General features: G+C 39.8%; 1 protein-coding gene across 8 annotated transcripts in view; it reads right to left on the bottom strand.

Annotated features, from left to right (window-relative positions):
* Nucleotides 1-12026, bottom strand: part of TAB2 (TGF-beta activated kinase 1 (MAP3K7) binding protein 2) — a 144222-nt gene that overhangs the window by 34659 nt on the left and 97537 nt on the right. For 7 of the 8 annotated variants that reach the window (XM_073337590.1, XM_073337593.1, XM_073337588.1 and 4 more), the window contains one exon: nt 8896-9085. The exons of the other annotated variant lie outside the window; for it this stretch is intronic. In XM_073337590.1, coding sequence (XP_073193691.1) covers nt 8896-8997 — 102 coding nt within the window. In that variant the 5' untranslated portion in view covers nt 8998-9085. The remainder of the gene's footprint in view (nt 1-8895; nt 9086-12026) is intronic. 8 annotated transcript variants of the gene reach the window in all.

Below are 12026 nucleotides of genomic sequence, written 5' to 3'. Positions count from 1 at the left end.
TAGTAGTTTGGTTTTTTTTTAAAAACAGTTTAAAAAACAAACTACGCACACTCTTCACTTTTTTCTCTGACTTAACTGGGGGATCTTAGAGCTTCCAACTAACCTTCTTTAAAAGAAATTAAAAAAAGATTATTGAAATTATTCAGTTTTCTGTCCTGAACCCATAATCATTCTCGTTCATCTGTTCATATTTTTATTCAGTTTTCATACAGTCTATCTAAAGAAAACAAGTATACTTTAACATATTTCTTTTGTAAGTCAAGTGACTAGTAGGCCATGACTTCTACCAAAACCAGTAATTATAATCAAATGTATTTTGAACAAGCAAACTGTACAAAAAGATAAATACATGTAAATGAACTAGAAAAAAATAGAGATATCAAGGAGAACAACATATGCCGCACTAGAATAATAAGAGTACTGTCCAAAAGTACAGCTCTCACTACTTCTATCGGCAAGACAAATTAACTCACGCTATATGCTTTCTATCAAATTACTTTTATTAAGTAGCAGACAGAGGGCCCAATCAGGATCAGAGCCTCTTTGTGTTAAGCACCCCACCGAATCATAGACCATTGTTACTCTGAAGAGTTTATAATCTAAGATGCAACAAAAGTAAGGGGAGGAACAGTAACAAGAAAATGTTTATACAGGCCAGATGCATACACAGCTTGATCCTTTTGAGTCTTTTAAAGAAATAAATTATAAAATAAAGATAACAGGACAGGAGCCCTAGTGGCCATCTACCTAGCCATTATGGTAAAGCGCTTTGAGAGCCAATTAAAAACGTTATATAAAGAGCTAAGTATATTATTAGTTGGCAATTTCTGAGAGCTATGAGGTCTGAGAGCTATGAAGAAGGACAAGTTAGTAGTATACATACTAGCTTGGGCTGGGTGTTCCAGGGATAATGGGAGACATGGAAGAAGGCATGAAGGTGCCTGTGGGAGAAGCAGAGAAACGGGTAATGGAAGCTCGCACTGGAGAATGGTGTTGTAGGGGGAACACCAAGATACAGAAGTGGGAAGTACCGAGGGGCTAAAACATGAGGGGTTAAAGGTGAGGACCAGAAGCTTGTACTTTATGGAGTAGAGAACGTAGAGCCAGTAAAGGCACAAAAAGGGTGACAGACAGAATGATGGGCCAGAAAGATCTTAGCAGCAGAATTTTGAATGGAGCTAGGAAAACAGAGTGGATACTGAGAAGACCATAGAAGGAAATAATACAGAAATAACTAGCCAAGCTTGCGAGGCCCATAGGCACAACTTGATATTTTTCTTGCTTGGATGTAACGCAATAACTTTTGAATGCTGAAGCCAATCAATTCCAAAATTTCAGGTACTCTCAACATCAACAGATAGAACCCTACTGATTTTTATGAAAACCAGAAAACCCAAAAGGAGGAAGTGGAGGAACATCTGTATACAAAGTCACACTTCTAACAACCTGTTTATTGTCTATAGACCAAAGAAGGGTTTGACGGCAGAAATGAACATAATGCCCCTCATTTTAGCTCTGTCCACATCCAACTGAGTTTAAAATGTTGACACAATGAAAGAGAAAGACAAGAGGAAAGGAGAATAAAAATGTTGGGAGGGGGACAGGAAATAGGGGCACACAGAACCTCTGACTGGAGGAATGGGGACACATACAAACCTCTTGGCATGAAGTAATGTTGGACAGAGCCCCAGGAGGGCAGAGAGGGTAATGGAGGGCACACAGCGCATATGAAAAAAAGCGGATTGTAACTAGCTCCTGAAATAGAGGGGGGCTCATAAGCTTGTAGGGGAGAATGGAGAGATTCAAGGAGTCCCTGATGTGCGCAATAAATTTGGCCGACAGAAGCAAGTGTGCAACCCCCTAGTTTAAACAGGCTTATGCTGTGTCCTATTAACCTTTCAACTAGCCCTCTACTTTCAAGGTAAAATATACAAAGAGTAGACATGTTGACAGTGAAGTGTTCTGCTTAACAACAGCTTTCTTATATTGTGCTTTTTGTGAACCAATATTAGCTACTCCACTGTAAGTTGCAACTGAGTTTTCAATATAAGCTTAATTTTGAACCCCTCTTCTAAAATCCACACCAAAAAAAACCCAATAATTTTGGCCTAAAAACTGATGGGGGGATTTGGAACAGATGTAGAATTTTTCTGCACAATTTAAAGTGATCTGGACAAGAGGATCCTGAAGTCAAGTTTTTTTTGCCATTCTGTAGGAAAACCCAAATTAGATGAAGCATAACTTAGTTTCTGGGACTTTCCAATTGAAACCTAGAAACCAGGAACAAATTTAGTTGGTCAAGACTAGTTTAAAAAGTTCTCATCTTTTGATTTTGTAATGCTTCTATGGAATGTCTGCTCTGACAAGCTTAATATAAAAGGACTGCTAAGATCATTTAAAAAAAATTAATCTATAGCCCATTTCTTTACAGAGAAAATTTCCACTAGAAGGCTGGCTAGGGCCCATCTACAGATCAACCTCCTTTCCCGCAACCTTCACCTCCAAGGCTACCCCTGGCATCTGCACCCCCCTGTGCATGTGCCCCACCCTCAGAGGCTAGATCTCAGTGAATCTGTATGAAGTACTGAAGAAAAAGGGAAGCAGAGAGTAAAGGTAAAAGTATGTTAGTTTATAAACAAGCCTGAATAAGTACTTGTAATTGAAGGGAAATGAAGGTTTGTTATATATACACCTAGAGAAAGATTGCTCTGTATATTCACATTTAAAAATATTACATCGCCTAATGGTGCCTAACAGTAGAACCTCTCCAAGAAGTGTCCATTAGATCAGAGGTTCTCAAACTGGGGGGGTGAGCCCCCTCGGGGGCGCAGAATGCATTCGAGAGGCTGGGGGGAACATGAGACACTTTAGCAAAAAAACCCAAAACTTATTTCACCCATTTTACCCACAGCAATGAATAACTAGCAAAGCTGATTCCTCCAGACGTATCAGGTCCTCAGATGGTGCTGTGCATTTTGACAGATTTCTGTTAAGCTTGCATAGCATTATATCAAGTCATCACCATCTGTACGTTAATCAGTTTGCTACGACATGGTGTGCACATTTAATTGAAAGCATACATCACAACCACAATTTTGCTTTTGGTCTTATTACAATGGATTATTGGGTCTATTTGACCTTATGGTTTTTAATATTTAGTGAGAGTCCCATGGTGATTTTTTTAAAAATCGGTATACGTACTTGTGCGGTGGGGGGGTGTATACTACAGATGCAAAGAAGAGGGGTGCAATCAAATAAGTTTGAGAACCCCTCACTGGAGCGCTCTGAAAAGCCTCCCTCCCCTCCCCTCCCCTGTTCTTTAGGCACTGCTACATAAGGACGCACAGTGCCCTCTACCCCCTCAGTTCCTTCCACCACCAACACATAGACAAAACAAAAAGGGACTGAGAAAGAAGGTGGGAAGCGTGAACATACAGAGCCATCTCAAAGCACTCTATATGTAAGTAACCTTCATTTCTTCAAGTGGCACTGCACACTGCCATTGTAATAAGTCAGCAGATGGTGCCTAAGTGCATGCAATCAAGTCCAGAAGGATCAGTGGTCTATGCCTTGGGGCAATTAACCAGAGGATTCAAGTCAGTTGGGAGGAACCTCAAGGTGATTGCCATCTTTGTAAAGCGTGTGGGTGTGGCCCCAGTGAAAGGAAGGAGGACTGTGTTGCCCTAGATAGGGATGTGCATAAGCCCAGGGAAAAGAACTTGTGATGGACACTGCATCAGAAAGTATCTTGTGTTTGGATACCTCCTCTATAGCGTTATAAGAAGCAACTTCTATTTTCAGAAGTGCAGAATAGCCTCATGAGAAGCCTCCATTTGCTGATAAAATGGGCGAGCCTGTTCCCAAACAGAGAAAGGGAAGGATCGTTGCTGATTGGTTCTTGACTCTCAACCCTCATATCAAATCTATTTAGGCCTTGATTTAAAAAAAAAAAAAAAAAAAGACTTCTTTTTATTCTGGCTCTGGAACGATGAAGCCTGCTGAGTTCTGTTGATGTCTTTAATTTTATGAGAAATAAGCCAAAGACTACTGTTAATAATATGGTCTCTGATAACAGAAAGGAGTAGATCTCCTGCTAGTAGAAGAAACCAAGTCCAAAGAACGGGCTTTCGATCTTGTCTCCTTCAACTTCTCCAGCAACTCATCTTTCTTTTCACTGAAAAGATCTCCCCTTTGAAGGGAAGGAGATCTTCCATTTGAATTCTAGTATCCAGAGCCAAAGAGGAGGAATGAAGCTATGTATTTCTCCTCAGGGTAACTGCAGAAGCCAATGCTGTAACGGAAGAGTCTGAGGCACCAAGGGAAATCCTGAGAGCGATCTTTGCCACATTTTGACCCTCCTCTAGGATTACATTTTCCCCTCTTCTTTTGTCATCTGGCAAATCATGCCCCCAAAATGCCAACTTTTCCCACAGGTGGAATAGATAGCAGGCCATAACAGCTTGGTAATTTGTCTCCCTATATTTGCCACCCTAATACCAAGACATGAAGAGGAGAACATCTCCTTCCCCCTTCTATCACTGGGGTGAAATGTGTCTATCCAGACCTTGATTTGCAGCAGCCACTACCAGTGAATTAGGTACAGCATGCATATGAAAACCTCTCTGAGGGTATCTGATGCAATTTGTCTGCCTTCTTGGATATAGGTTGGCAGGAATGGACCACACAGTCTTACAGGCTGGAGCGTCAAAGTTTAGTAAGGACATCGTACTCTTGGAGGTACCCCAAGAATATTAATCACCGGATGAAATGCCTCCTTCACAGGCACGGAAGACCGATTCAAAGTGGACATCATGCAATCCACTAAATCATGAAACTGCAGAGGATTCTCAGAATTGGAAAAGTCAGTCCCACATGCTCATCTGCTGAAAAACCAGAATCACAGTCTATACCACCTCCTCTTTTTGAATAGAAGCATGCTATCTTCTCATCCTCTTCCTCAGACTGATCCTTTACAAGTGAAGATGATGCCAACCTCGGAATTGGTGAAGCTTGTCTGTTTCTCAAGTCTCTTTACTTCTCACTCAAATCTGAGGAATGCTCAGAAGCCAAAGAGTGCACATTAGCTACCAAAGTGAAGTCTTCTTTGGAATTTAAGATAGACCTAAAACTTGAGCAAGGGGTGAGGCTGGAGCCAAACATTTGGATGGCACAGGATCCAGATACTCAAATCTATCTTCTTGCCTCCTGAAGCTGAGACTAGAAGCAACCTTTGGCTTCAGAACCATAGAAGCTCTGTCTGACACGCAGGATCTGGCACTGCTAACATCTGTCACCTTCTCTGGAACAAAGACAGCTAAGTACCAATAGAGTGTCCCTTGGTTCCAACTTCAAAAGCCTAACTGTTGGAGCAGCGGGAACTATAGGTGGACCCACTGAAGGTTCCAATTTCCTGGAACCCTTAATCTGCATTGACTTCTTGGAAGAAGTGACAGAAGCTGACTGGCCAGATACAGAGGATTTAGCCTCAAGGGCCTCCTTAAGGAGAAGCATCTGCAAACTATATTCCTCTCCTTGCAAGCTCCAGCTGCTGAAGTCTGGAAGATGGAATACCAAGGAGAATGGTCATCCAACATCTGGAAGATAGCAGGGTACGAAGCCTCTTGAATCCCACTTCTTCAGTTCTGCCATAACCTGGAATTGTGCTAACTACCTACCTAACAACCTATGCTTATCACTATACTATAATAGAAAACTAACAATTAACACTAAGAATGAAGGAAAGAACTTCAGAGCTGAAAGGACTGGAGGGGTTCACTTCCATCAATGGCAAGTAGTTGGAACGAACTGAGGTGGTAGAGGGCGCTGCACTCCTTACATAGTTATGCCTTCAGAACTTTTGGAGATCCTGAGGGGAGGGTAAAAAGGGGGCATGAGAATGCCGTAATGGAAAATGTTTAGGGAAGGTTCTATCATTTGGCAGCACTTGGCAATACAACATCCAGAAGTGGGACTATGCAGAGTCTTCTCGAAGAATGTTCTCTTTACAAGAGCAGATTAACATATTCAGGAAGTGGCAGGAGCAATAAGGAAAGGGCCAAGTCAGAGGTCTATTATGGAAAAAAAAAATAGGGAAACTGCCTTCCAAATTTCTGCCCACTTGAGAAAAAGTATGTTAAAATAAATGTAAAACAAACATAAAAATCCAGCTTATACAATAGTCATAATATTTAGACAATTCAAAACTCCACTTTACTCAAGTGTACAAGAGATAAAATTCACTGACCAGTACCATATATGGACTTGAAAGTGCTACCTTAAGACTTCTCCATCAGTCTTAACTCATAATTTCCTGGCTTAAGTGAGACTAAGCCAATACTGAAGTAGTTGGAGCCTCACTGTTATCTTAGTCAAATCAGAGCACATTAAATTACAAAGAAAGTCACTGACCTGGTAGAATTCTATCTGTGTGTATTTATGGAGTCAGCTCAGCCAGATGCCTTCCACCAGATTCGGGGCTGCCACCATAAGGGAACTTTGAGCTCCCCTGCCCAAGTCACTATGCTACCAGAGCAGATCCAAAAAGCTCTTGCTGCTGCAGCAACAGCTGTGGAGTACTTTCTGCCTCTCTGCACTTGGAAGGAATCATAACTTCCCAGGAAATGGAGTCCACTGCAGCCCAAGCCACTGGAGGACCCTCACACTCCCCACTGGATAGCCCCATTTATGGAACTCATAACATTAATTACTTTATGTATTTAAAGCTAAATAACTCCGTCATTTAAAAACTTTAGTGAAATGCAATTGTCCATATTATGAACACATGACCTACCCTACAAAAACAAATTTAAAAAAATTGTACTCACAAAAGCAAGGTGACAAACAGCAGTAGTGCAGGGGTGCTATTTCGTGCACACTTCTGCCACACACTTCTGTTATGTGCCAGACCCTAATTTTCTGGTTCCGTACCCCTCCCTCAGTAGAAAAAAAAAATCAACCATATCAAATTTTGCCATATTTTGTGATGAGAAGGAGGCTGCCTAGTGTAAGACCTATCATAAACAGACTCCAAAAGATAAAGATATAATGCACGTGACTAAGCAAATGTATCACCTCACTCCAGTATGCCATTTTTAATGTTAAAAGAACTTAATAGCATTTGAAATAAAAAAATTAGTACTTTGCAGACGCAGTCTGAAGCACAAGCATGGTGCCATGCAATTTGAAGAGCAGATATAGTAACACCATGGATTGGTCCATTTTCTACTCCTGGGGGAATTCTGTGCCAAAAAATTAAAAATTCAGCACACAAAAAAATTAAAAATTATGTGCACAATTATTAACATTCTGCAAAATTCTGCATATTTTGTCAAAATAACACAACATAATCACACCAGTTTCAATTATTTTTGATCATTTATTTCAAAGTACCTGTCAGCAAGTATGCCTGTAACAATACAGACAACAAAAAAGATTCAGGAAATGTTTTTTGACAAACAGATTCCTTACTATGCATATTAATACAGAACTCTGAGTAATAATTCATTTAAACTACAATACAGAACTGTATTTCCCGCACCCCTCAGAAGCAGTGCAAAGGCTTGGTGGAGTCCAGGATAACGGAGGAGCTGAGGGAGAGAGAAGTACATTGTTGGGAAGTAGCCTGGGTGTGAACTTGGAGAGTTGTTAATTAGGGGTGGGAAAATTATGTAACAGGCATTTTTGGGGTCGAGGGGAGATTGTTAGGGAGCTTCCCTCATGCAGACCCTGAGTGACTCCTAACCTCTCCCATTCAGTCAGGCACATCTGCCCCTATCCCCATGTGTCCTTGCGCCCCACGTCTACGTGTCACTCCACCCCCACTCAGACACCCACTCCCCCATCCCCATGTGGCTCTGTACCTTCTCTCCTGTCCCCATGTGGCTCTGTACTCCCTCTCCAATCCCCATGTGTGTCTGTGCTCCTATCCAGCCACTTCCCTGTCCCTATGTAGCTCTACATCCCCTCCCACATCACCATGTGGCCCTGCACCTCCCTTCCCCTGTGGCCCTGTCCCTCCAGTCCCATTCAGCCCCTACCCCAGTCTGTCCTTCCCCACTAGCCCCTATGAGCCTAACTGACCCCCCCCCCAGCACCCCAGGCTGTCTGTCTCCCCATAGCTCATCTCCTGAACTGTCCTGACAGGCACTGTGAAGAAGGCAGGCTCTTTCTCTTCCCTAGCTAGCCGGGAGCTGTTGCTTTGTTCGAGCACTACAGCACCCTCTGGTGAGCAAAAAGCGGAACTGCAGCAAAATATCAGCAGAAGCTTTTTTCTGCACAAAAAATTTAAAATGTGCATGGCTCAATCATGCACATGCACAGTAGCGCAGAATTCCCAAAGGAGTAATTTTCCTACTTCAGCAAAAGGGGGGAGTGGAAGGTGGAAAAATAAAACTTTTTGCCTGCTCCTTATACGAGTAGCTTGAGACCTAACAAAAATAAGGGTAGGGTTGAAATTTTGCCTTCTTGCAACTTAAAAATAGTCATACTAGTTCTCTGAATATGCAGTGTTCATCAAATTTCACTCTAAAGTAAATTTTCAGCCACATAATAAGTCCTTGAGAATAAAAGTGTTTATAATAGAAACTTTTAGATTCCCAATGTAAACAGTACAAAATATTAACACTAACATATGAAGAAATTGAAATTCCTCAATTTTAAGAAACATTGTGAGAAAATAGACTATGAAAAAACTGGAAACTGATTTGAGACTTTACTTGTTTTAAAGCAAACAGAAGGAAGACAAAAATATAAAAAGAGATATTTAAACAAACAAAAAAATATCTGCTATCGACAGTTCACCCAACCATGGCAGGTTAGAGGGAAAGCTTTTGGAAGTTACTTGTAATATCTACAATAAATGGCAACACAAATATACAGTACTAACAGGACACTGACCTGTAACATGCATCTGGACACAACAACTTCAGGTACCTCTGGAAATTTTTGTCGCAGGTCATGTAAAACCTGAAAATCTATTTGCTGGCTTCCTTGGGCCATTCGTATATTGCCTGATCAGGATTGTTGTTCAACAGGCAATTCTAGGCCTTAGTGAAAGGAGTACTCATCTCTCCTGTTCCAGCATTTTCTGTAAGAGAGGGGGAGGAGGGGGAAATGCCAAATTTTATACATGTTCTTAGTTCAAAGTGTGATGTTGTGTTTTACCAAAACCAAAAATAACGCTAAAAACAAGCTCTCTTAGATGTAGAAACAAAGACTTTCTACTAGGGCTGTCAAGCAATAAAAAAAATTAATCGTGATTAATCAAGCTGTTAACAATAGAATACCATTTATTTTAAATATTTTTGGATGTTTACTACATTTCCAAATATATTAAATTACAACACAGAATACAAAGTGTACAGTACTCACTTTACATTTTTTATTACAAATATTTGCACTGTAAAAAAAAATTTCCAATTCACCTCTTAAGTACTGTAGTGCAATCCCTTTACCATGAAAGTTGAACTTACAAATGTAGAATTATGTACCAAAAAAACCTGCATTCAAAAATAAAACAATGTAAAACTGTAGAGCCTACAAGTCCACTCAGTCCTACTTCTTGGTCAATCACTCAGACAAACAAGGTTGGTTACAATTTGCAGGAGACAATGCTGCCTGCCTGCTTCTTGTTTACAATGTCACCTGAAAATGAAAACAGGCGTTCGCATGGCACTGTTGTAGCTGGCGTTGCAAGATATTTATGTGCCAGATGCACTAAAGATTCGTATGTCCCTTCATGCTTCAACCACCATTCCAGAGGACATGCTTCCATGCTGACGATGGGTCCTGCTTGATAATGATCCAAAGCAGTGTGGACTGATGCATGTTCATTTTCATCATCTGAGTCAGATGCTGAGTCAGATCAACCAGCAGAAGGTTGATTTTCTTTTTCGGTGGTTTGGGTTCTGTAGTTTGCGCATCAGAGTGTTGGTCTTTTAAGACTTCTAAAAGCATGTGCCATCCAAAATCTGAGAGGGGCAAGGTGTGGAGCTTCAGATTCTTAAGCCCTGGATCAAGTGCTGTAACTATTTTTAGAAATCTCACATTGGTATCTTCTTTGCGTTTCGTCAAATCTGCTGTGAAAGTGTTCTTAAAACGAACATGTACAGGGTCATCATCTGAGACTGCTATAACATGAAATATATGCAGAATGTGTATAAAACAGAGCAGGAGACATACAATTCTCCCGCTAAGGAGTACAGTCACAAATTTAATCATATTTTTAACAAGCATCATCAGTAGGGAAGCATGTCCTCTGGAATGGTGGCCGAAGCATGAAGGGGCATACGAACCTTTAGCATATCTAGCATGTAAATACCTTGCAACACCGGCTACAAAAGTGCCATGCGAACACCTGTTCTCACTTTCAGGTGACATTGTAAATAAGAAGCAGGCAGTAGTATCTCCTGTCAATGTAAACAAACGTGTTTGTCTTCGCAATTGGCAGAATAAGAAGTAGGCCCAAGTGGACCTGTCGGCTCTGAAGTTTTACACTGTTTTGTTTTTGAGTGCAGTTATGTAACCAAAAAAAAATCTGGATTTGTAAGTTATACTTTCACAATAAAGAGATTGCACTTCAGTACTTGCATGAGGTGAATTGAAAAATAATTTTTTTGTTTATCGTTTTTACAGTGCATATATTTGTAATAAAAATAATATAAAATGAACACTGTGCACTTTGTATTCTGTATTGTAATTGAAATCAATATTTAAAATGTAGAAAAACATCCAAAAATATTTAATAAATTTCAATTGGTATTCTATTGTTATCAGTAGGATTAATCGCGACTCATTTTTTTTTAGTTAATTGCGTCAGTTAACTGCAATTAATTGACAGCCCTACTTTCTATTTAAAAAAGATATAATAGTAACGTTTTCCATTGAATAAATGGAATCTGCTTACGATTCCCCATATAATTGTATATTTGAAAATTCATTATTCCCTCTGATTTTAATCCTTTTCAGTCTTTCAAATATTCATAATGTTTTCCTACAGAGTGTACGACTGCCTATGTCTGTTTAATGCAGGTCTGCTCCTCAGTTTCACCTTCCCTTTTATCTTGATATTTATGTTACTGAATCAAATATTGCATTTTCCACATTATGCATATCCAATATTTTAGAGCATAGTATTTTGAATACACAATTTAAAAGAACATAGATATGGAAATGCCACAAAAGTGTTGTTTTTAAAAAAAACAACACAAACTGGAAAGAAATAAAATACTGAAAAGGTGCCTGATAAGGACTCCAATGTGCTTTATATTGCTCTTCTTTTACCAAAGTGATCTTCCTAACGGAAGAAGATAATGTTATGTTCAGAGTTCATAATTTAAAAAAAAATTTCAATAATCTCAGGATCAGCGTTTTAGCAACAACCCGTTACAGTTTATCAATTAATATTATTACATACATGAGAAATATTCTGGTCTCATGATTGGATGACGTTAACCCTGTAATAAGTCAGGCTTCCTTGGACTATTCATATATTGTTTTCGCCTTCAGGAACTCAAGACTACAGAGGCCTGCATCAGTGTTAACAAATGAACTTACATGTACTAATGATTGTGCATCTTGGCTGACTGCAACAAGTTTGCACCATTCATTAACTTGGGGATTTTAAACTGGATTTTTTAATTTTTTTTTTGGCGCCACTGACTGTAATTCCAAGTTACAATGTTTAAAAGAAAGCCACGTAATGATGAAATTCTAGCTTAGCTGTATGAATGAATACAATTAAGAGCAAATGTAACAATACTATTTATTTTAGATTAAACCAAGATATATATATTGTTCCTCGAGCCTCAACCTGTATACACCCCTTTGGTCAATAACTTTATATTCAACTCCACGCACAGAAATCTGGACCTGCTTGTCAGCTTATTCTCCTAATCCTGTCTTTCCTTTGCTCCCTCTGTCATTCCCACATGAGGCACTACTTCCTCTGAATTCAAACTTATCCTAGTGTCCCTTTATTCTAAAAACCCTCTAATACCAATCCATACATTCTCATCCTTGCCACTCTC

This window comes from Lepidochelys kempii, chromosome 3 (genome assembly GCF_965140285.1).
Source record: "Lepidochelys kempii isolate rLepKem1 chromosome 3, rLepKem1.hap1, whole genome shotgun sequence".
NCBI lineage: Eukaryota > Metazoa > Chordata > Testudines > Cheloniidae > Lepidochelys > Lepidochelys kempii.
The sequence above is the reverse complement of the archived record's forward strand: the minus strand, read 5'-3'. Positions and strand labels throughout refer to the sequence as shown.